General features: G+C 51.4%; 2 protein-coding genes across 4 annotated transcripts; both read left to right on the forward strand.

Annotated features, from left to right (window-relative positions):
* The first annotated feature begins 2,944 nt into the window (after positions 1-2,944).
* Positions 2,945-8,136, forward strand: Vps25 (vacuolar protein sorting 25 homolog). The gene is made up of 6 exons (XM_050156531.1): positions 2,945-3,090; positions 3,298-3,443; positions 4,173-4,226; positions 4,584-4,672; positions 5,443-5,518; positions 7,500-8,136. Exons 1-6 carry the CDS (start codon positions 3,038-3,040, stop codon positions 7,610-7,612), a joined length of 531 nt encoding a protein of 176 aa, XP_050012488.1. The 5' UTR covers positions 2,945-3,037; the 3' UTR covers positions 7,613-8,136.
* Positions 8,137-8,276: 140 nt separating this feature from the next.
* Wnk4 (WNK lysine deficient protein kinase 4) lies at positions 8,277-24,141 on the forward strand. 3 transcript variants are annotated; one of them, XM_050156478.1, is made up of 19 exons: positions 8,277-9,863; positions 11,312-11,484; positions 12,296-12,516; positions 12,759-12,916; positions 13,403-13,491; positions 13,576-13,792; positions 16,331-16,595; positions 16,826-16,947; positions 17,188-17,246; positions 17,346-17,460; positions 17,715-17,831; positions 21,124-21,261; positions 21,753-21,795; positions 21,887-22,464; positions 22,553-22,613; positions 22,718-23,117; positions 23,207-23,406; positions 23,571-23,668; positions 23,780-24,141. In XM_050156478.1, exons 1-19 carry the CDS (start codon positions 9,258-9,260, stop codon positions 23,780-23,782), a joined length of 3,663 nt encoding a protein of 1,220 aa, XP_050012435.1. In that variant the 5' UTR covers positions 8,277-9,257; the 3' UTR covers positions 23,783-24,141. The 3 variants fall into 3 exon arrangements, with proteins under 3 accessions (XP_050012435.1, XP_050012433.1, XP_050012434.1); XM_050156476.1 differs by having other exon boundaries at positions 23,571-24,141; XM_050156477.1 differs by having other exon boundaries at positions 21,890-22,464; positions 23,571-24,141.
* Positions 24,142-24,379: the final 238 nt, after the last annotated feature.

Below are 24,379 nucleotides of genomic sequence, written 5' to 3' on the forward strand. Positions count from 1 at the left end.
GGCAGTTCACACCTGTCTGTGACTCCAAGATCTGACACCCTCACACAGACATGCATGCAAGCAAAAACACCAATGCACATAAAATAAAAATAAATAAATTTTTTAAATAAAAGAAAAGAAAGGTTTAGTCAAACTTATGAGTGGGAAAGTAGAAACTAATTATAAAGCAGGTATGATTAAAATCAATGAAGAGAATTTACTGGATCAGGCATGGGGGTGTGAAGGAGAGGTAGTCGGACTTGGACCTTCAGGACTGACCTAAAGTGAAGGGTGCTGGGGGCTGAAGAGATAGGTCCAAGGTTGAATGCTCACTGCTCTTGCAAATGACGAGAGTTTGATTCCCAGCATCCACGTCAGGCCACTCACAAACCCTTGTAACCCCAGTCCCAGTGGATCCTCTTTTTGTCTCCATGGGCACTTGCATAAATGCGTATGTACATGTACATAAAATAATGTCTTTTTTAAAAAGAAAGAAAGGATGTTGCCAGGTGTGGTAGCAGTGAACCTCTCTAATCTCAGCAATCGGGAAGTGGAGGCAGGAAGATAAGAAGTAAAATATGATCATCTTTGGCTACAGAAAGAGTTCCAGACTATCTTGGGATGCATGAGACTCTGTCTCAAATTAAAAAGAGAGAAGGGAAAGAAAAGAAAGAAGTGTTTGACATGAGGTAACAATGGGACAAATCATTATATCTCAGAGAGAATCAACAGCGTGACCGGGAGAGGGAAGAAAGAGTTGCGTGTAGAAATATCATTGGGGGATTATTTCCACCCTCAACCACAATGTGTCCATAAGAAGCATAAAGACTTTGAAAGTTTATTGAAAAAAAGAAAAAAAGTGTTTTGAAAAGAATATGGCCGGGCGGTGGTGGCGCATGCCTTTAATCCCAGCACTCGGGAGGCAGAGGCAGGCGGATCTCTGTGAGTTCGAGACCAGCCTGGTCTACAAAGGGAGTTCCAGGACAGGCTCCAAAGCTACAGAGAAACCCTGTCTCGAAAAACAAACAAACAACAACAACAAAAAGAGAATATGGCAGGCTAGAGAGATGGCTCAGTTGTAAAGAGCTCTGCCTGCTCTTCCAAAGGTCCTGAGTTCAATTCCCGGCAACCACATGGTGGCTCACAACCATCTGTAATAAGGTGCCCTCTTCTGGCCTGCACGGATAAATGCAGGCAGAACACTGTATACAAAATAAACAAATAAATAAATAAATAAATAAATAAATAAATAAATAAATAAAATTTTAAAAAAAGAATATGACTGAGGTCTGAATTTAGGGAGACACCTTTAAAACATAACAGAGAGCTGGACAGTGGTGATGCACCCCTTTAATCCCAGCAGTTGAGAGGCAGAGACAGGCGGCTCTCTGAGTTCATTGTCAGTCTGGTCTACAGAGTGAGTTCTAAAATAGCCAAGCCTACACAAAGAAACCCTGTCTCAAAAAAACAAAAATAAAAAACAATGAGAGAGAGAGAGAGAAAGCCAGGTGTGGTGGAACATACCTATAAACCCAGCACTGGGAAAGCTGAGGCAGGGGGATAGAGAGTTCAGGTCAGTCTGACCACCTAGTAGGACTCATATAAAAACAAACAAACAAACAAACAAACAAGACCATAGCTATGGCACACATATAGAGTCTCAGTACTCAGAAGGTTGAGACAGTAGGGTTAAAGATTGAGCCCTGGGGTTAAAGGCATGCTCAGGTAATATTACCCCCCCACACACACACACACACCACACAAAGAGCTTCTCAGTGTAACAGCTCTGGTTGTCCTAGAACTTGTTCCATAGACCAGGCTGGAACTTACAGAGATCTGTCTGCCCCTGCCTGGGATTAAAGGCGTGCGCCACTACCAGCTAACATTACTTTAAAATAGGAATGAACTGAGCTGTGGAGAAAGGGAGAGAGGTAAGATGATAGGGAGGTCCTGTAGGAAATTGGAAAAGAGAGGCAAGAGCGATGGCAAATGGTTGGTCTTATAAAGAAAGAACGATACTTTTTAGTCCAAAAGGAAGAGGAAGGAAAATCGAGGAGGAACTTTTGAGGTATGAATTAGACATTCTGACAGAGACAGATTAAGGGATTCTCATAATCACTCTGCAGGGAGCAGAAGGATAGACACAGATGGACCATCCTGATGAATGAGGATGACAAGGAATCAACGAGAACAGCCCAGCTTCCCCTCATTCTTTAAAAGTGATCATTTCCAAGCAACCCAACAGCAGCCTTCTTTTCAATTCACCTTCTGTCTAGCGCTCTCATCCCTACTAGGGATCCATTCTGCATTTCAGATCAGAAGGTTCCCAAACTTATGTTTCTAGAGTCAACAAGGCTCCCTTGAAAGCCCAGTCGTGAGATTACACTCAGGGAGCCTGGGGCTCAGCGCACACAGTCTCTTTTCTCCTTCAACAATTTTCCATAGCTCAGGAGTGGAGATAGTGTTGGGAGAATGGAAAATAATTCCGGTTTGGAAACTGACTAGTAGTTTAGGCAGGCAAAAGGACTGAGTCGTGTACGTTGGGTCATGTCATGAGTCAGATAAAGCCAACAGGAATTCCAAGTCCGTAGTCTAGAAAGGTACGGTTGTGGGAGAGGTGAGAACTAAATATTAGTTTTTAATCTTTTAGTGATGCAAACCACACAATGTATTCCCACGGTTCTACAGGAAACGAAGTAGTGAACTTAGCATGGGTGAGACTGTAGGAGGCTGCGAGTTTAAATGGAATGGTAATTGACACGAAAGTAAAGAAGCCTCGATATCTGGGTTCTACGCTTGCGTTCTGCTAACCGCGCACTTTGCAGAAGTCACTTATTTTTCCTCCCTTTAAACCAGAAGACTTCCAGGACCCTTTCTGGTCTGCACGGTGAAATTTTTTTTAGGACAGTGTCAGATTGGTTGGCGACAAAGACCGCTCTCATCTCGCTGCTCGCCTCCAGCGAGGAGTCCGGAACCTTTCTGCTGTGCTTTCTACCCGGACGTGCCGAGGCGGAGACCGGAAGCCCCTTGTCGGTTCCGGGTTTTCTGGGCTACTACGATGGCGATGAGTTTCGAGTGGCCGTGGCAGTACCGCTTCCCGCCCTTCTTTACGTGAGGCTCAGACCCCGAGAAACCCCGTGCACCTCCCTCCCCTCCCCGGGGTCCAGGGCCCAGCCCGGATGATTCACTTGGGGTTCCGGGGGAGACAGGAGCCTCCGGCCGCCTTCCGTCCAGCCAGCCCCTCACTTTCTCCCTATTGGTGCTGCTTTCGCCCTCTCACGCTGTCTAATTCTGCGTCCCACTCCCTTCACCCGGCAGGTTACAGCCGAACGTGGACACTCGGCAGAAGCAGCTGGCCGCCTGGTGCTCTCTGGTTCTGTCCTTCTGCCGCTTGCACAAACAGTCCAGCATGACGGTGATGGAAGCCCAGGAGAGCCCGCTCTTCAACAACGTCAAGCTTCAGCGTATCCTCCCTCAGGCTCTTTCATAGCCCACACACATGCATTCCCACGCTTCTCTACTTGTCCAGACGGCATCTCCCCGCTTTAGACAGGTTTCTGCCCAAACTGGACTTGGGAGAAGACAGATACATGGCAGACAGTCATTTTACACGCACCCTCCCAAGCAGTGCCAGCCCCTTGCCCTAGCGTTAATAAGTTCTGGGTCTTACAATCTGGGCCGTTAACTCAAACTGGACTGTTTTAAACAATTTGAATCTCGTCTCTGTGAGGGTCAAACCCCTAAACCACCTTTAATAATTTTCTCCACCTCTCCCAGGAAGTGAGGGTCATTTATTTTTGCTGACTGATTCATAGGTAGAATATGAGGGGAAAAAAGGACAGAGAATGAAGGGAACGGGGAAGGTAACACCCTTTATTTTTTTTAAATTCTTGGGTTTTTTGTTTTGTTTTCTTTTTGAGACCCAGCCCATCCTTGTATATTGGCGATTCTTGTATCCATCTCACAAGAGCTGGTACTGCAGGCCCGTACAACCACTCTGCCAGTTCTTGGGAGTGTCTTTACCTTTCCAGATTATTCAGAAAATGCTAACTTGTATCTTCTTCCAAAATTGCATGTATGGATAGCAGGGAAAGGAAGGGACTAGATGATACTCATCTCATCGTGGGCCCCTGCTCTGAAGATTTTTATTTAAGCCAGTTCACACATAGGCCATCCCCTTAACCCTAAACCAGGAAAACTTCCTGTGGAGTCAATCCAGATTGTATTAGAGGAGCTAAGAAAGAAAGGTAGGTTCAATTCCTCCGATCCCTGTGTTCTTCTTCCTTGGGTTTTCCTGAGGGCAGAGCAGGGCATCTCTTTTCCTCTTAATGCCTTTTCTCTCTCCTCTAGCTTGAAGCCACAAGTATTCTGAGATGGCCCAATTCTTTTCCCCTATTAGTTACCAAAATTAAAATCCCTCTATGGCCTAAACCTGAAGAGAGATGGACTAAGGAGAATAGGATGCTTTATACATAAGAATAGTAAAATAAATATTGAATCTCTTATTCTGAAAGTGGAGTCTCTTCCACTCTGCCCTATATTGGTGTTTGCCTCTCTGTCCCTTTTTTTAGAGCATGATGCTTTCATAAGTATCTGTTTTACAGGGAACCTCGAGTGGTTGGATAAGAATAAGTCTAGCTTCCTGATCATGTGGCGGAGGCCAGAAGAATGGGGGAAACTCATTTATCAATGGGTGAGGCCACCCTGCTCAGCACTAAGCAATGACCCATGGCAAAGAAGAATTGTTGCCTGTGCCCAGCCGATAGCTAGCATTTTTTAGATCCAAACTTGGCAGAGTGGGAGTGGGCAAAAACGGAAGCACGGGCCTTTCTGGCAACCATCCTTCAGTGACTCAATGTCTCTCCTGCACAGAATCTCCCTTTCTTTGCCTGCAGGAGGCCAGAGACTATGTGAGGCCATGTTTGGAGAATGCAGTACTGGGAACCATGAGTGCTATTGTTGGCTGGAGCCTCTGGCCACAGGAGATAAATGGGGAAAGGAAGGGAGAGGGGGAAAAAAAAGACCTGGGTTCCCTCTCCCACTGTGCCTTCATGGTGTCACTCCCATGAATGAGACCTTCTGAACCAGTGTGGGTGTGAGGACAGCGTACTCTGTCCCTTGGACTCCACGTTACCACCATCCCCAAACACTCCCAAGAGAGAAGGAGGGGAGGAAGCACCAACAACCTAAATATAACAAACACACACCACCCATTCCTGAGCAGAAAACAACCAGGATGAGAGGTCACTTTTGAGACACGTGAACGGCTGTGGTTTAGTGGTTCCAAATGTGTGTGTACACAGACAAATATAGCACCTGTAGGGCTAATGGGTTTAGGGCCCTGCAGAGGTGACAGTCCTGATCTGGGAGTAGGCACCAGTCCTGGAGGGAAAAGGTAGAGCTGACCTTTACCTTCTCCCAGATCTGCGGGCCTTGCTCAGCCCTCATTGTTTGTGCCCTCAGGTTTCCAGGAGCGGCCAGAACAACTCTGTGTTTACCCTGTATGAACTGACCAGTGGGGAAGACACAGAGGACGAAGGTAATTCCCTTTTCTTCTTCCAGGTCTCCGATCAGAACCCTCTTCTCTCCAGTATTGGTTTAGTGCATCTTCAGACTCACCATTTCTCTGTCTCTGAATTCCATAATGCAAAGTTCTGTGTTTTTTTTTTTTTTAAAGATTTATCATGTATACAATATTCCTCCTGCATGTATACCTCTATGCCAGAAGAGGACACCAGACCTCATTACAGATGGTTATGAGCCATTATGTGGTTGCTGGGAATTGAACTCAGGACCTCTGGAAGAACAGCCAGTGTTCTTAACCTCTGAGCCATCTCTCCAGCCCCAGTTCTGTGGGTTTTGTTGTTGTTGTTTGTTTGTTTTTTAAGATTTATTTTTAGCTGGGCGGTGGTGGCGCATGCCTTTAATCCCAGCTCTCAGGAGGCAAAGGCAGGTGGATCTCTGATTTTGAGTCCAGTCTGGTCTACAGAGCAAATTCCAGGACCCCCAGGGCTACACAGAGAAACCCTGTCTCAAAAAACAAAAAAAGGAAGGAAGGAAGGAAGGAAGGAAGGGAGGGAGGGAGGGAGGGAGGGAGGGAGGGAGGGAGGAAGGAAGGAAGGAAAAGTTTATTTTTATGTTATGCACATGAGCGTTTGCCTGAACGTATGTATATGCACCACATACATGCCTGGTGCCCATGGGGGCCAGAAGAGGTCATTGAATGGATCCCCTAAAACTGTTGTGAACAGTCACATAGGTGCTAGGCACCAAATCCGTTGCCTCCACACGAGCAGCAAGTATTCTTAACCACTGAGCCATATCTCCAGCGCAGTTCAAAACTGAACTCTCATCTAAACATTCCATACCACTTGAATTTACAAACAAACCAACTTTTATTGCTGTGGATGTTGGTGTATTTTTAGATTTTTTAGGGCTATGTTAAGAATTGTTGCTGAAAAAGCCAGCGAGGAACCAGCGTGGGGGATTAAACTTGGGATTTCATTCCTTGCTGACTCAAGCTCTCTTTCACCCTTCCTTCTCATAGAAGGCTCAAGATTTGTGGGTGTCAGCTGAAGGGATCGGGCCAACACCCCCAGCCCCACCCCCTGCCCATTTCATATTGAGTTTGTGCCAGGCGAGGATTTGTGTGGCCTTTGATTTTTACATAGGGAAAATACCTTCGGAGCTTTTTTTTCCCTGCGCCTCTTTAGTCTGATCCCCAGGATCACCAAAAGTTTGGGTCTTTGCCAGGGTTGGGGGTAGGTGTTCTGCCAGGCTGTGAGTGCTCCAACAGACTTTACATTACTTGGCTGTCTCCCCTCCCTGCAGGCCTCTGCGTGCTGTTCCCACCATCACCCCGTGAGTTCAGCACTGCAGCCTAGCCCAGCCCACCACTCAGCCTGTACAAAGCTGGAAGCTTCCTCAGAATGCTCACTCCTTGACTTGAGCTGGGCTCCCTGTGGGGGGGTAGTGAGGTGAGCAAGCTTGTCAGGGCTTGTCTGCTGCCTCTCACATCTTGACAGTACCTTCCCATATCTCTGAATACTCTGGCCCTGGCTCCCTTTCATCTAGGAAAGGACGATTTTGGCTGTGAACTTTAGCAGTCTCCTAGCTAGGGGTGCCAGCTATACTTCCATGTATTAAGGCAGATCTCCTGGTTTGTACAGATGTTTGGATGGGCTCACTGTCCAGTGCATGGGCCTTGACCTAGTTCAGATTATCAGGGTTACTTGTGGTCCTAAAGGCAAAGGGTGTCCATGGTACGTTAGATATTTGATAACAGCAAAGAGAAAGAGGGCTCTGGAGGTGGAACTGAGAAGGCTGAAGTAAGCCTGCTTCATTTCATGCTGTCCAGGCTGCCTTCCACTCTTCACTCCCAGTGAATGCCCAGGAAGTGTGAGTGACAGCTGCAGTGGTACAGATAGCACACGAATAGAATAGCCTGGCTTTGGTCCTCAGCTTCTAGCTTGTCCATCGAAAGAACTGAGTGTCCTAACTGACCATCTCTTCCTCTCTAGAGTTCCATGGGCTGGATGAGGCGACCCTACTTCGTGCTCTGCAGGCCCTACAGCAGGAGCACAAGGCTGAGATTATCACTGTCAGTGATGGCCGAGGAGTCAAGTTCTTCTAGCAGAGACCTGTCTCCCTCCACTTCTTACCTCCCACCTTTCCAGGGCTTTCAAAAGGAGACAGACCAAGTGTACCACAGACTGGATCACTCACTCCACCAGACTCAAAGGGCTCAAGTCCTGAAAGCTCGGACTTAGGGATACTTCCCACATAATCCATTCTACCTACCCCTGGGACAGGGTGAGCCCACGGTGCCAGGGAGAAAGGATGTTTCTTGCCCTACCTCCTTTCCCATCCTAGACTGTCTCTGGGCCAGGGTATATAAACCTGACACTTTACATGTGTTCTCACACATAAGTACACACCTACATGCGCCTGCACACGCTTCTTTCTCCTCCCCCCTCCCACTCCTTTAGCTGCTATTGCCTCCTTTCTCAGGCTGGTGCTGGATCCTTCTTAGGGGATGGGGGAAGCCCTGGCTGCAGGCAGCCTTCCAGGCAATACAAAGATAGGAAGCCCCAGAAGGGGCCTGGCAGTGAAAGGCGGGCCCACTCTGATTTAAGATATTAAAATCTCTACTCCAACTGCCTGCCTGTTACTACTGCTGGAATAGGACTGCAGAAGGCGGGGCAAGTTCCACCTGATTGAGTCCCAGCCAAGGAGAGAGAAGAATCCTTTGGCCTTTGTACAAGAGAAGGGCTGCTGGGTTTGGGGTCTCCAGTGAGCCTCTAGTTTTCCATGTGCTGGGTGGGTTGTGTGGAGGAGTGCTGTTGAAACATGGCTGGGGGACAGACTGCTCTCTAAATTGGAGTCTCTTAATTGCTCTCCCATGAAGTCCTGAACTAGTCTAAAGCCCCTCCCTCCACCCATCTGGTCTGGGTGGGGTAGTTGTGGCCAAGGGGAGCTGGGGGGGGACCGGATGTGAACTTTGGTTTATTGAAGACTTTGGCAAACAGAAGGGGAGGAAGGAGAGCCCACAGCAAAAACAGCCTTTCTGGCCAGGGCCAGACTCAGGCCAAGGTGGGGTGGAGCTGATGGGTGACCAGCTCTTGGTTGGGGGTGGTGGCACTTGTCCTGGAGTACACACACCCATCTGTGTGGACAGGGGGGTCTAGCTGAGTCAGAAAAACCTTACCTTTCCAACACCGATGTTAGGCCTGGGGCTACTCCTGATTAGGGCTCAGTAGTGCTTGCTGCCTTATCAGGGGCGAGCAGGCTAGTGGTGCCCCTCCCCAGCTACCCTCCTCCCCACTGAGGCTGGGAGCCTCATTCACTTTTCATCTCCTGTTGCAGTGTCCTCCAGCTCCCCCACCCCAAACATGTTTGGCTCTCCCAGTGCGGGAGCACACCCACCGCTTCCTCCCACTCACTCAGCACTTGCCGGGGAAAAGGGTTGAAGGCGGAGACTCTGGAGAGCAAGGCGGGCGGCCGGGGGGCTAAGCGGCGGGCGGCAGAGGTGAGGGCAGCACCGCAGCTCCACGCGGTACAAAGCGCCAGGCTCACAAGGGGGTGGCCCTAGGGGGTGAGGACCGGTCTCGGCTGGGGGCGGGTCGTGGGGCGGAGCTGGGGGCGGGTCGCCAGGACAGCCCGCCGGGGGCTGGGGCCCCAGCCGCTCAGCCGGAGCGCTGCGCACCCAGCCGGTCCGCCTGTCAGGCCGCCGCCTCCAGTCGCCTGGCTTTCCGCCCTGCGGCGCCCGGCCCTTCCCCATGCTAGCACCTCGGACTACGGAAAACGGGGTCCTCATGTCCCAAACCGAGGCTGACTTGGCTCTGCGGCCACCGCCGGCTCTCACCTCGGGGCCAACTCGCTTGGGGCCACCTCCTCGGCGAGTGCGCCGCTTCTCTGGGAAGGCTGAACCCCGACCCCGCTCTTCACGACCGAACCGCCGCAGCTCAGTCGATTTGGGACTGCTGAGCTCCTGGTCTCAACCAGTGTCACTCCTTCCGGAACCCCCCGATCCTCCGGACCCGGTTGGCCGCACGAAGAGCCCACCTCCTAGCGCCAAAGAAACCTCCGAGGGCACATGGACCGGGGCAGCCCCGGTGAAGGCTGCAGACTTGGCAAGTCCTGAGCTCACGGTACCTTCGGGAGGTCCCGGGTCCCGGGAACCACCGAGGCTTCTTGATGCTGCAGCCCGGGAGCGGCGGCGGGAGCAGGAAGAGAAAGAGGACACAGAGACCCAGGCTGTGGCAACGTCTCCAGACGGCCGATACCTCAAGTTTGACATTGAGATTGGAAGAGGCTCCTTCAAGACGGTGTATCGAGGGCTAGACACCGACACCACGGTAGAGGTGGCCTGGTGTGAACTGCAGGTGTGGCTGGGCGCCCCCTCTGTGGTACCTGGGGAAGGGGCCCTTTGGAGGTCGCAGGTTGGGAAAACGGGAGGACAACGTCAAGGAAAGGATCATTTTTTTTTTTTTTTTCTTATCAGATGTCCAGGCACCCTTGCTCGTCTTGCCGGCATTATCTCACTGACTCTGGGTGGGTTCGGGAGAAACTGAGGCAGGTGGTATATGGTGGCTCCCAATGAGCCAATGCGCATAGCTAGCTTCACTTTCAAGCCTCTCTACAAACCTGAGTGTTGGGAAACTGAGTAGGGAGGGAGGCAGACCCTTCAGTCTCCTGCCCTGGGCACCACTGCCCCGTCCTCTCTTTTTCCTCTAAGTCTTGAGACTTTGTGCTGTGACCCTGGTCCTCTCGCTCCTCCTCCTTCCTCTTTACAAACTTAAGAGACTGGGATGTGGGAGGCCTGGAGTTGAGGCCAAAGTCCTCTCCACCTCCAAAAAGATTTAGGGTAGTTATGGCAGAAGGGGGCTCCCCAGGTTCCTTCCGAAGCAGTCGGCCTTACAGACTTCGCAGCAACTTCAGGGAGCAGGGACAGGACACTCTAGCTGAAGCTGGAGTCCAGTCCGGTTTCACACCCCTCTGCATACCTGGGTTCTCCCTTTCCATTGCCAAAGGAGTTGAGCTCTAGCAAGTTTTGGACTTAAGGAAGATACAGATTTTTAGCACTTTCTTCCTCCCGTTGCTCCCATTCTAAGTGTGAGTGGTCCCAGAAACTCAAGATCCAGATTAGGAAACAAAACCAGGAGGAGGGGTCCTTCCACTTTGGCTCTGGCACAGGACTCTCCGCTAGTGCCTGCTAGTGCCGCGCCCCAGGCTTTAAGCCAGGCCAGGAGAATCGGCCAGACTCAGGGGAGGGGGAGGGAGGGAGAGAGAGAAAGGAGGGGTGGGGCAGCCCCAGCCATGGGGGGCGGTCTTCTGGCCCTGGTACAGGATTTTTTCTTTCTTGGTACCTTCATCTATCTCTTTCTAGAGCCAGCAGTTCCTAGGTTTTAGGGCCAACCTCTTGCCGGCCCCAATTCCCGGCCCGTGGTCTGCCTGCTGCCTACCGGCTGCCAGCCCCAGGGCACAAGCCCCCCCCCCCCAACTTCCACAGTCGGCTCTGGAGGCCACAAAGGCGCTATTGAGCACCCGGCTCCAGACCTGTGCATAAAGACGCTTGTGTCCAGCGGGGGGTCCGGATTGCTGCCCCAGGCCCAGGATGGGTGTGTTATTGGAGCAATAAGAAGAGACCAACCAAAAGTCGGGGGTCTGCTGCCCTTCTGGCTAGCGATCTCACCAATCAAACCAATCAATCGTACCCCGGCCATATGCTCCTGCCCTCATCCCCCCCCCCCCCAAGTTCTGCCCCAGATATCCCATGCTCTTCTTCCTGGGGTTCTGGGTCTGATGTGACCCCTATCGTCCGATCCCACAGACTCGGAAACTATCTCGAGCTGAACGGCAGCGATTCTCCGAGGAGGTTGAGATGCTTAAGGGGCTGCAGCACCCCAACATCGTCCGCTTCTATGACTCGTGGAAGTCGGTGCTAAGGGGCCAGGTTTGCATCGTGCTGGTCACTGAACTCATGACCTCCGGCACGCTCAAGACGTGAGCTCTGGCCTGGGTGGGAGGGGGAGGATGGAACGTCACTCCGAGGCCCTGGGAACTTCTCCCAATCACGACAGTGTCCTCCCATGCCTATATCTTTGTGCTTAACAGCAGACAGCAGGTCTTTGCTTAATATCTTCCCGCTGGGTTTTCACTGCTCATCTTTGCCCTCCCTACCTTGCTGCAACACTACTGATGCCCCCCTCCCAAACACATACACAACAGCAGCCCTAAGGAGCCTTTCCCAGTATGCCAACCCCTCGTTATCCCATCTTCCTGCAACCTAGAGGAAATCTGACCCTTTGCCTGCCTCCTCAAACCTCTTCAAGATTTCCTTCTGCTCTGGGGTAAAGTCCACAAAGTCCCTAAAATACACTCTCATTTCTAGCTTAAGTTAACAGACAAAGCCAGTTCTCAGTGACTTCCCCCACCCTGCCCTGTCACTCCAGTGGTCCTTCAGTGGGGAAAATCTCCATCTCTTCCCATTTTCACCCTTGAACTTAATACTCCTCCTTCAAGGCAAAAGTTATTTCCTCAGTGAAATTCTCCCCCACGCTTGGGACAGTTAGTCATTCCTTCCTGCTCCTACAGCACCTTCTTTGGCGGTCACCCTATCTCCGAATTTACCGTCAGTAGTTTTGTAACCTATTTACAATACTCATTGACTCAGTTTCTTTTTGGGCCAGACGAACCTGATTTAAAAGAATCTGGCAGGGGACGCGGAGGTGGCGGCAAGGGTAGGATGAGAGGAAATTTTCCAGTCCAGGAATCGATATCCCCACGGCGACCATGGTTATGCACCCTCTCCCAGGTACCTGAGGCGGTTCCGCGAAATGAAGCCCCGAGTCCTTCAGCGCTGGAGTCGCCAAATCTTGCGGGGACTTCATTTCCTACATTCCCGCGTGCCCCCCATCCTGCACCGAGATCTCAAGTGTGACAACGTTTTCATTACCGGCCCTTCAGGCTCAGTCAAAATCGGAGATCTCGGACTGGCCACACTCAAGCGGGCCTCCTTTGCCAAGAGCGTCATCGGTGCGTCTCTCCAGCAGGGCCTTTGTCATTGCTAGCTCCCCCACATCAGAAAAGAGCTCCAACAGGGCTTTGGAGAGCTCCCAAACTAAGGCAACCCATTCTTCCTGCCCCCAGAACACACTTCGGGCAACAGTTGGTCACCAGAACTCCCGGGGTTGCCCTTGGGCTACTTAGCCCATGATAGACCCGAATGGAGGGAGGGGACCAAGAGGAAGGCCTGACCTTTTCTGTGGGTCCAACAGGGACCCCGGAATTTATGGCCCCCGAGATGTATGAGGAAAAGTACGACGAGGCGGTGGACGTGTACGCCTTTGGCATGTGCATGCTGGAGATGGCTACATCTGAGTATCCCTACTCTGAGTGCCAGAACGCAGCACAAATCTACCGCAAGGTCACCTCGGTGAGAAGGACGGGGTTCGGGAAGAAGGGATCCATCCCCAGAGGCCCCTCCCATTCTCCTGCTCTCTAACTAGCCTGTTTGTAGCCGGTACCCTTTATCTCAATAAAAACAGGCCAGACAGAAAGATGCCCCAGTGAAGCGGAAATGTGTTGAATGCACGTAAGCCCCTCACACAAGCTAGTAAGAATATGTGCGGTCCTAAGAGTTTACAAGCCGCTGCACATCTAGTCTCGGCAGATCTTCCTAGTTGTCCCACCAGGTGAGCCGGGCGAATGTTCTGCTCTGCGCTTTACAAATGAGAAAACAACCAACCGGGAAGTCTTGCGCGAGGTCACACCAGCAATATGTGGAGGGAATGGATTTGAAAATCGAGTCTCTCAGTACCAGCACCCTTCCCCCACCCGAGCCTTGGAGACTGCCTGCTTTGCACACTTCCTGAGAGCTGGCTCGCAGGCAACCCGAGGCCTCAAGCAACTCTTCTCGCAGGGCACAAAGCCCAACAGCTTCTACAAGGTGAAGATGCCGGAGGTGAAGGAGATCATTGAAGGCTGCATCCGCACGGATAAGAACGAGAGGTGGGGTCCCCCGGGCCAGAGAGGGCGTGGAGACGAAGCTCGGGTGGCAGCAGGCTCGGCTCCTCACTTCTCCACGGTCCCCAGGTTCACCATTCAGGATCTCCTGGCCCACGCGTTCTTCCGCGAGGAACGAGGTGTGCACGTGGAACTGGCAGAAGAGGATGACGGCGAGAAGCCGGGTCTCAAACTCTGGCTGCGCATGGAGGATGCGCGGCGCGGGGGGCGCCCACGGGATAACCAGGCCATCGAGTTCCTGTTCCAGCTTGGTCGGGACGCTGCTGAGGAGGTGGCTCAGGAGATGGTGAGGAGATAGGTCCTGCTTTGATTGAGCGTGTAAAGGGCTCAGCCAATCTGTCACCAGTCAATAGGAGAGGGCCAGGGTGGGCCACTAGAGGAGCGAGAGGAGGCTCCCACCCAGAGGAGCATCTCCTACAGGGGTCTTCCTGCCTCTCCTGTCCTAATTCACCTGCACACACTAGAGTTTTTTTTTTTTTTTTTTTTTCCAGAACCAACCGTGGATCCTCTAACCTCGCTTCTTTGTTTCTTGCAGATTCATTTATCATGAAATGTCCTTCTTGGCAATTTATCTATTTATTTTTCCCTCTCCACCTTCTTTGTCGTCCCCCCCACCCCCAATGCTTAGCACCATCAATTCCAGGAAGGTCACTCCTCTGGAGTTAAAAGTTGAACACTTCTTTCCATATCAGTGGGGCCTCTACACAGCCTCAACCGTGGGCTTGGTTTTATACCAGAATGCATTTACCATCTCTCTCCTCTGCTAGACCAGAAACTATCTGTTACCAGATTTTTTTTTTTTCTAATCCCTTACTGTTTGGCAGGTGGTAGGTCCTCCTTAGCAATCACACGTGACTTGAAGCATTTTCACGTGAGCCGGTTTGGAAGGCAATTTTATCCCAACTTATCGATGAAGGAATGCAAGCTCAGAGAGACTGACTGTCTTGTCTGGAGTCCCAAGTAAACAAATGACAAAGCAGGATTTAAGCTCAAGCCATTCAGATTTGGTCAGGTGGCCCTGCGGCTCTTCTTCTACTCCACCTGCAAAACTCACAGCTAAACTGAAAGGGAAGGAGAGGGGCGGGGAGGAGCAGACACTGGTGGAAGAGAAAGCAGGTGTGGGCATAGACGATGTCAGGGCAGAACCTTAAAAGCTTGTTGAGGAGAGGCTGACTGGGAGAAGGGGTGAGAATATGGGGTTCTTAATAGAGAAATGGCAGTAGCAAGGGCAAGGGTCATCTGTGCAGGGTCAAGAACCTGAGACTATCCTGACGTAGTGGCTCATATTATTTTTTTTCTTTTTCTTTTTTTTTTAAGTCTATTTATTGTGTACACAATGTTCTGTCTGCATTTTGCCTGCACACCAGAAGAGGACATCAGATCTCATTACAGATAGTCGTGAGCCACCATGTGGTTGCTGGGAGTTGAACTCAGGACCTCTGGAAGAGTAGCCAGTGCTCTTAACCTCTGAGCCATCTCTCCAGCCCCAGTGGCTCATATTATTGACCCCAGCACTCAGGAGGCAAACGTAGATGAATCTCTGAGCCCAGCTTGGTTTATATTGTGAGGCCAGGGATACACAGTGAGACCCTATCTCTAATGATAATAACTTGAGACTGAATGTGGCAAAAGTACACTTGCCAAAGCACTGCCCAGCTTGACTATAGATGCAATCTTTTCTTGTAGTTGGACCTTGGTGGCGCACACCTTTAATCCCAGCACTTGGGAGGCAGAGGCGGGCCAGCCTGGTCTACAAGAGCTAGTTCCAGAACTACTAGGGCTGTTACACAGAGAAACCCTTTCTTGAAAAGATTTTTTTAAAGTTATGTATTATTTGTGTGTGACTATGTGTATGTATGTGGGTGCACATTTGCCACAGCATACAAGCAGAGGTCAAAGGACAACTTGTGGGAATCACTTCTCTCCTTCTATCATTCTGACTCAGGCTGTCAGGCTTGGCAGTGAGCACCTTTATACACAAAGCAAGCCTGCCTGCCCTCAAGATCAAATCTTGATCTATTACCTGCAAGGCATGTGTGTGCATGCATGAGTGAGTATGTGTGTGTGTGGCGTATTATTTTTCTGTGTGGGTGTGCATGTATGCATGCATGTATACATGTGCATGCTTTGACATGGGTGTTGGGGGTTGGAATGCGTGCCTTCATGATTACTATCATGTCTAAAACAACAGCAGCAAAGTTTATTCCCCAATGTTATTGAGAAGGCTTAACAAGGATGAGTTTTCATGTAACAGACATGGTACTTAGTCAATAAATAGCTCCTTCCTCATTCCTAGAGGCCTCAAAAGGTGTCCTAATAGATCCTCTCCCCCTCCTTCTTCCCTCCCTCCTCTCTCTCTCTCTCTCTCTGAATGCACAGAAGTGTATGTGCCTATGTGTGAAGGCCAGAAGTCAATTTAAAGGTGTCCTGATGGATCCATCCTCTGTGTCTGTCTGTCTGTCTTGTCTCTGTCTGTCTCTTTGCATGTACAGATGTGTATGTGCATATGTGTAGAAACCAGATGTTAACTTTGGGTGTCATGCCTCAGGAACCAGCAACCTTGTTTTTTGAGACAGGGTCTCTTCTGGGACCTGGGGCCCCCTAATTAGGCTAGACGGGGTGGCCAGCAAGCTCCTGTGTCTGCCTCCCCGGCACTGAGATTACAAGCTTGCTTGCCTGACCCTTTATGTGAGCACTGGGGATCAGACTTACGTCATGTTTGTGCAGTAGGCATTTTACTAACTTGGGTAGCTCACCAGTCCCTGGTGAGTCTTTCATAGGGGGGGGGATCTGGAGCTGTCTCTCTTTCTATCCCTGACTCCAGGTAGCCTTGGGCCTAGTTTGCGAAGCTGATTACCAGCCAGTGGCCCGTGCAGTCAGGGAACGGGTTGCTGCCATCCAGCGGAAGAGGGAGAAGCTTCGAAAAGCTAGGGAGTTGAAGGTCCTTCCACAGGAGTCAGGACCTCCTCCAGCAACTGTGTCCATGGCTCCTGGTGCCACCAGTGCCTTCCCCCCCGAGCCCGAGGAACCAGAGGCTGACCAGCACCAATCCTTCCTCTTCCGCCATGCTAGCTACTCATCTACCACCTGTAAGTGACCCCAACTTGGAGTTCTAGGTCCCAGAAGTCCAGCCCAGAAATGCTGTCATTTATCCAGCCTTCCAACTCTAGCTGTGACCCTTCCCTTAGGGACAAATACTCCCACAATTCCCTCCTGGCTCCAGGCCCCTCTTTGCACAGACAGGTCCCCTCCTCTACCACCACAATCCTTTATTATTATTATTATTGTTATTTTTTTGATCCACTCCCTCCCCCGCCAGCTGATTGCGAGACTGATGGCTACCTCAGCTCCTCCGGCTTCCTGGATGCCTCAGACCCTGCCCTTCAGCCCCCCAGGGGGGTGCCATCCAGCCCCGCTGAGTCCCATCTCTGCTTGCCCTCGGTGAGAGGGGGGTCCCTCTCTTGGGAGCCTTCCAGTGATTCATGACCTATCCTTTTCTCTTGAATCCCAACCCCCTACCTGTTCCCTTGTTCCTGAAATACACTATTCCTGTCCTTATCTTCTCCAGTTCTAGTTCCCTAGTATTCTCTCCCCCCCATCCCTGGCACCATTTCCCTGGGTCACCACAATTACCATCAACAGCTATGATCTCCTGATCTCAGGGAGTGTATCCTCTTTCAGAGTTTCGCCTTGTCCATTCCACGCTCTGGCCCTGGCAGTGACTTTTCTCCTGGGGACAGGTATGTTCTGGTTTAAGTTGGGGTAGCCAGGGTGAGATACAGAAAGTTCTGGGTCCCCACTGCCCACTTAAACACTTCTATCTTCTTTCCCCTGCCCAGCTGTGCCTCAGATGCAGCATCAGGCCTCAGTGACATGGGAGAAGGGGGGCAGACGAGGAAACCTCCAGTGAAGAGCCTTCGTCGGAGACCCCGATCCCGGCTGCGGGTCACTAGTGTACGGCGAGCATAGGAGCTGGAGAGCAACCTACAGAACCCCGTGGGGAACTGCCAGGGAGACAGGGGAGGTGGGGCCAGAAAAGCAGAGCTGCAGCGGGTGACTGGTGCCCACGAGGCATCTAGTCTAGCTTCAGTGTCAGAATCTGCTCTCAGTGTCCACTCTGGCCCACGCGCTTTGGCTAGAGGAGGTGGGAGGACATGACCGAGGCAGAAGCATTGATGTCTTTCCTTCTGCTGACTTTGAATCTAAAGGTCTCAGACCAGAATGACAGAGTTGTGGAGTGCCAGCTCCAGACCCACAACAGCAAGATGGTGACCTTCCGATTTGATCTGGATGGGGACAGCCCGGAGGAGATTGCAGCGGCCATGGTGAGAGGGAGAGAGACAGGGCAGATTGGGATATAAGCATTTCCCTCCTGGCTGACACACCCTGGCCCCGCAGTCAGGTTGAACAAGTTGAGATCAATAAGGACTGAGTAGACACAGTGGTGTGTGCACGTGGTTCCTGCTAGAGCTGTCATACTGCCACTGGAAGTAAAGCTTGGATGGGAGCAGCACAGGAAGGAATGGGATTGGCCCACGTCCTAGCCAACGAGTAGGAACGGCAGGGAAAGGGTGGGAAGGGCGTGGCCGGCTGGAGGCACCAAACAGTATTAGTGTTGGTGGTTAGTGCTGAGTGTTGGGGGGAGCATACCACGGAAACCACTGTCACAGGAGGAAAGGGGTCCTACAGTAAATCCTGGAAAGTAGGATTCAGATCATGGGTGCATCCGAAGCCAGCTCTGCAGTGTACGCCTGATATCTTGAGCACTTAGGAAGTGGAAACAGGAAAATCAAGGGTTCAGGGCCGCCCTTGGCTGCACAGCAGTTCAAGGCCAGCACAGGCTACACAAGACCTTATAAAGCAAAGAAAGTTAGGCAGAGAGAAACACGAGTAGAATGGTTTTTGTTTGTTTTAAGATTTATTTATTTATGTATATGAGCACTCTATTTGCATGTATGCCTATATGACAGAGGAGGGCATCAGCTCCCATTATAGATGGTTGTGAGCCACCATGTGGTTGTTGGGAATTGAACTCCGGACCTCAGGATGAGCAGGAAGTGGTCTTAACCAACGAGCCATCTGTCTAGCCCTGAGAATGGGTTTTAGGTAGACCATTCTGCTGTGAGATGTGGGAGGGTTTTAGGAATGAGGAATCTGGTTGGGAGGTGGACACGAGAAGCCAGATGGGAATGGAGGTGAAATGGAATGTGGAGGAGAAGAAAGGGGGGATCTAAGGGTTGCTTCAGGAAAACTGCTGTGTAGTCCAGTACGTTCTTGACGTAGCAGTGTGGGTAGTGGATGCCCAATAAATATTTGCTGAGTTGATATGCTAGGGAGTTAGGGAGAAGGGATATCAAGGGCAACCCGTATCAGAGGAACAAAGAGGAACAGACTACTCAATGAGAGAAGTTGGGAATGAAAGCAGGGTTTCTTAAGGGTCACAATGAGCTTGAGCAACAGCTGAGTCAAGGTCCTCCATGGCAACAGGATATGGCCAGGAAGAGCTAAAAAGAGATGGGTTTAGGAGTCCTCAGTCTAGCGCTGAGGGTGAAAACAGACCTGCAAGTGAGAGACATGGAAGCTTCTAGACTGCGTCTCTTGCAAGCATCCTGTTCGAGAATGAGAAGTGGGGAGCACGTTACTGAAGGACAGCAAGTTGGAGCCAAAGAAGTAGGAGGATTCTAGTGAAGGCAGAGGGAGAACCCTGAGCAAGACAACACTGGCTCTTGTTAGAGGTCCCAGTGGTACAGTTTCAGCAGAGTGGGGTGGCAGATGTCAGCCGCTGAGATGGTGGAGAAAACATCTGGCTTTAGGAATTCTTCACAAAGCACCTCCTCCTTGAGGCCATTCACCTAGTCTCCAGAGCAAAGACATTGAAGGCTTGTCCTCCTCCGTCAAGCCATGGGACCCTTCCAGAGTCTTTATCAAGCCACACACTTCTGAACAGTTCTGGAAGAGGCCGGGCGCCTTCCTGTCTCTGTTTCTATCTATCCAGGGGTCTGTAGGTCTGAAAACCATTCCCCATGGTTCCCGCGTGCACTCAGAATCCACACAATCCAAGTGACCCGCCCCTGGATCCAGGATCCATTTTTTTTCCTCTCCTCCCTAGTTCATGTCTCTGCAGCAGAGTTTGAGACTTGGACCGAATCTTGCTGCTTTTCATCATCATCATCTTCATCATCAGCAGCAGCAGCAGCTATCTGTGATCCTAAAGTCAGGAAGCATGGCCATTTTGGTTTTTTGAGACAGGGTTTCACTGTAGTTTTTTTTAGAGCCTATCCTGGAACTAGCTCATGTAGACCAGGCTGGCCTCAAACTCACAGAGATCAGCTTGACTCTGCCTCCTGAGTGCTGGGATTAAAGGTGTGTTACATCATGCCTGACTAAATTGTGGTTTAAAAACAACAACAACAACAACAACAAAAAAAAAATCCAAGCACACTGTAAGTAGGGTATAGTGGCATGTTCTTGTAGTTCCCTCAGGAAGCTGAAGCTGAGGTGGGAGGATCGCCACAAGTTTGAAGCCACTCTGGACAATGTAGCAAGACCCCCACCCGCCCCGCCTCCAAACAACAACAAAGCGCCAAATCAACTAACCAAATACAATGTAAGACTAAACCACAACATAAAATTTACTGCCATAACCACTTTGAAGCATGTGTTCAATAGTACAGTACCCACATTGTTGTAAACTGGATCTCCAGACCTTGCAGGTCTGAAATGCTTGCTAAAGATCCTCCCACCTCCAGAAAGGAAAAAAAAAAAAAAAAAGAATTCTTAGCCATACTCACTACCAGCAAGGCGCTCAAGTGCTCTACCCACTCCAGAATGACTTGCAGCCTGCTGTGTATTGATGTGGGGTGCAAGACCAAGATGTTCCATGCTTCCCCTACTCAACAGCGTTTCCCACAATGCGTGGTAGGCAGTAGGTTCGTGATGGCTGTAGAGTGGAAAGTGACATTTACCATTGACCGCCTTGTTCCCCTTAACCTTGCCATGCATGACTGGGGCCCCGTGTGATGTACTTTATAATCTTTCTATGAATGCAGAAATTGTGCCCAAAAGCATGCAGCTGTGCAAAGAATTTAGGCTCTGGCTTTCAGTGGACCTGGCTTCAAATAGCATGACTTTGAGCCGACTGAACTTTTTTAAAAAAAAATCTTATTTATTTATTGAAGGTGCATTGGTATTTTGTCTTCATGTATGTCTGTGTGAGGGTGTCAGATCCTCTGGGACTGGAGTTACAGGTGCTAGGAATGGAACCCAGGTCCTCTGGAAGAGCAACTAGTGCTCTTAACCACTGAGCCATCTCTCCAGCCCCAGGCCAGCTGGATTTAACCTGAGCATTAGTTATCTTCACTGCACAGGGAGGATATTAATAGACTGTAGCAGGCTGTTGGTGCTACATGCGACAATACATGGAAAGAGTTGGCGCACACAGCACACGCATCCTAGGCATGTCAGTTCCTGGACCACATTCCTCCTGGACCACAAGTGCCTGGCGTACAACACATCCCCAGGAAATGATGCAGCGGTATCAACTGTTGGGTTTAAACACTGGGAGCAGGGACGCAACGGTGAGATAACAGCCTCCTCCCATCCCATAACCCCTGCCAGGTGTACAATGAGTTCATTCTGCCCTCGGAGCGAGATGGATTCCTGAGCAGGATCCGAGAGATTATCCAGCGAGTGGAGACCTTGCTGAAGAGAGATCCTGGTCCTCCGGAGACTTCTGAAGATGCCCTGAGCCCTCAGGTCAGGCCTCCGGACATCCCCAGCAGGAACAGACTCTGCCCTCAGCAGTCTGCTTGGATTAACTTCTCTTAATCTTGCGGACTTTACAACTGGCTCTTAACTCTGAGAGTCTGATGAAAGCTACAGACTCTTGTTCTAGAAAACAGTGAGCAGACACTTTTAGCTTGTTATCTTGAAATAAGCGAGAACTATAGAGCCCATTCCTAGATGCCCTTTGCCCAGATTTCCTGGTTAAGGCTGGCTTTTTGACTAGCTTTCTCATTCTTCCTCTGTATTCTACGTTATGTTCCTTTGAACCACTCGAGAATAGTTTGGCAGATTTCATGCCTCTTTACCTCCAAATATTTCAGCACATATGCTTTTGAATCCCAAGAGGCTTGTGTCTGGATTCCTAGAGGCTCATGAGTCCTATCTTAAGAATCCCAGCCTGTAACTTTCCGTCTGAGACTCGGCTTTCCCCACCGAGACTGAAGGCCCCCTTTCTCCCTCAGGCAGAGCCAGCAGCACCGCCTGCCCTCCCAGGCCCACCAAATGGTAGGTTCTATTCCTGTTCATCGCAACCCTTGGATTGACCTGTGGAGGGCACAGGGCACGGGGGTCTGAAATCTCAACCCTTCCTCTTCAGCAGAGCCCCAGAGAAGCATCTCCCCGGAACAGAGGAGCTGGGCAGCCTTCTCTACCTCTCCATCTTCTCCTGGAACCCCCCTGTCCCCTGGAACCCCATTTTCCCTTGGGACGCCCCCTGTCTTCCCATGCCCCATCTTTCCAATCCCTTCACCCTCATGCCATCCCTGCCCATTCTCCCAGGTCTCTTCAAACCCCTGTCCGCAGACCCCCAGCTCCCCACTTCCACCCTTCGCCAGTGCTCCTCAGTTCCCATTCCCTTCTTCTCACCTTCCTGTGAGTGCCCTCCCCACCAGCTCTCCCCACCCATTCCCTCCTGGTTGTTCCCAAGTCACTCTCAGCCCCTCTTTTCCTGCCTGCCCCTCTCCTCCCCGCCTCCCTGCTACCACAGCAGGCCCCCTCCTCTCTCTGGCTAGTGCCTTCTCTCTGGCTGTGATGACCGTGGCCCAGTCCCTGTTGTCCCCTTCCCCTGGGCTTCTTTCTCAGTCTCCTCCAGGTCCCTTGCCTAGCCTGCCCCTTCCCCTAGCTTCTTGTGGCCAGGAGAGCCTTTTACCCCAAATGGCTGAGACACAGAGTGAGGTGAGTAGGGGATGGAGAGGGATATTGGGGCGGGGGGGGGGGGATCCGTTCTAGATCCTTTCCTTTCTCATGGTACCACACTTTGTAGGTTTCCCCAAATTCTGCTCAGCCACTACTGGGCGAAGCTAGACTGGCACCCATCTCTGAAGGTGAGGCCCCTAATCCCCAACCTTCCCCTGCCTGTTACCCCCAACACATTTATGTACGGCTAGTTTCTTCTGTCCTCCTCACTTCCCGCCTTACCTCCCTGCAGAGGGAAAGCCCCAGCTTGTTGGGCGCTTCCAAGTGACTTCATCCAAGGAACCAGCAGAGCCGCCCCTGCAGCCAGCACCCCCAACTCTCTCCAGTTCCCTAAAGCTTCCAACCCCTGAGCTGACCTCAGAGAGCTCAGACACAGAGGACAGTGCTGCGGGAGGACCAGAGACCAGGGAGGCTCTGGCAGAGAGTGACCGTGCAGCCGAGGGCCTAGGGGTGGCAATCGAAGAGGAAGGGAATGACGGGGCCCGGACTGGAGGAAGTTCCCCACTCTTGAGTCATCCCAGCCCAGTGTGGATGAACTACTCCTACAGCAGCCTGTGTCTGAGCAGCGAGGAGTCAGAGAGCAGTGGGGAGGATGAGGAGTTCTGGGCTGAGCTGCAGACTCTTCGGCAGAAGTGAGTCTGGGGAAGATGGCGGAACTAGAGGTAAACCTGGGAGCACAAAGTATGTGACTAGCCATTTCCTGCCCTTGGTGCATCCTCAGACACTTATCAGAAGTGGAGACACTGCAGACCCTACAGAAAAAAGAAATCGAGGACTTGTACAGCCGGCTTGGGAAGCAGCCCCCACCTGGTATTGTAGCCCCAGCCGCTATGTTGTCCAGCCGCCAGCGCCGCCTCTCCAAGGGCAGCTTCCCCACCTCTCGCCGCAACAGCCTGCAGCGCTCTGACCTCCCCGGCCCTGGTGAGATGGCAGCCACCCAGCTTTCACCTTTCCCTTGAGACTCCTTCCCTATCGACAGGATCTTTCGGGCCCTGGAGGTCTAGCCTTGGTTCTGGGGGACCAGTCCCCGCTCCTCGCTGCCCCTTCCTTCACTTAGAGCTCTCCTTCCCTCATCCTGCTCCCAGGCATCATGCGAAGGAACTCCCTGAGTGGCAGCAGCACCGGCTCCCAGGAGCAGCGGGCAAGCAAGGGGGTGACATTCGCCGGGGATGTTGGCAGGATGGTGAGGGCAGGCCCAATGGAGGGAGAGCCCAGGGAATGGTGACTGGCAGCAGCTTTGCCTCCCCCCCCCCCACTTTGGGCATTTCCTCAGCATTTTTCTTTTCCCCTCCAGTGAATTCAGAACAGAAGTCCCATGTCTCCCCAACACCAGGGCCCACTGTGTGGCACCTGGGCTCTCAGAATCTGATGCTTTGGTGACCAGCTGAACTCAGCACAGAACACCCCAGCACTGAGGGGGCATAGAAAGTACGATTGTGTTATCCTGAAGAGAGTCAAACAATGTGGGGGCTCAGCTGTGTGGAAATGTCATTTCTGTCCCTACCCCCCCTTCATTTTTGCTCCTCCCCAGGCAAGGGCTAACCACTAAGCAATCCCACTCAAGTTTCAGATGCTTCTAGAAGGCCAGCTGGGAGTGTAGCAGGTGTGCTCACACCACCAAAGTGAACGGCAATCAATAAAAATACTGGGAAGGATTGTGGGTCTGTATCTGTCATGTCTTAGGAGCTGGGGGCAAGGACTTGTGGGGTGAGGCGGGCGAGGATCTAGAAGCCATTCTCTCACAATGGAAGGCAGGATGGACGCAGCCCAGTTTTCTGGCTTTTTGCCACCAGGTCATGAGGAAACTCCATGACCAGTGATCCACCTGGCCAAGCTATGACCCCCTCCAGACTCCACCCTAGACCTGTATGGGCAGGTACCAGTGAACGTCAAA

Source organism: Alexandromys fortis, unplaced genomic scaffold (assembly GCF_014885135.2).
Source record: "Alexandromys fortis isolate MF-2015 unplaced genomic scaffold, M_Fortis_MF-2015_v1.1 scaffold_31, whole genome shotgun sequence".
NCBI classification, from domain to species: domain Eukaryota; kingdom Metazoa; phylum Chordata; class Mammalia; order Rodentia; family Cricetidae; genus Alexandromys; species Alexandromys fortis.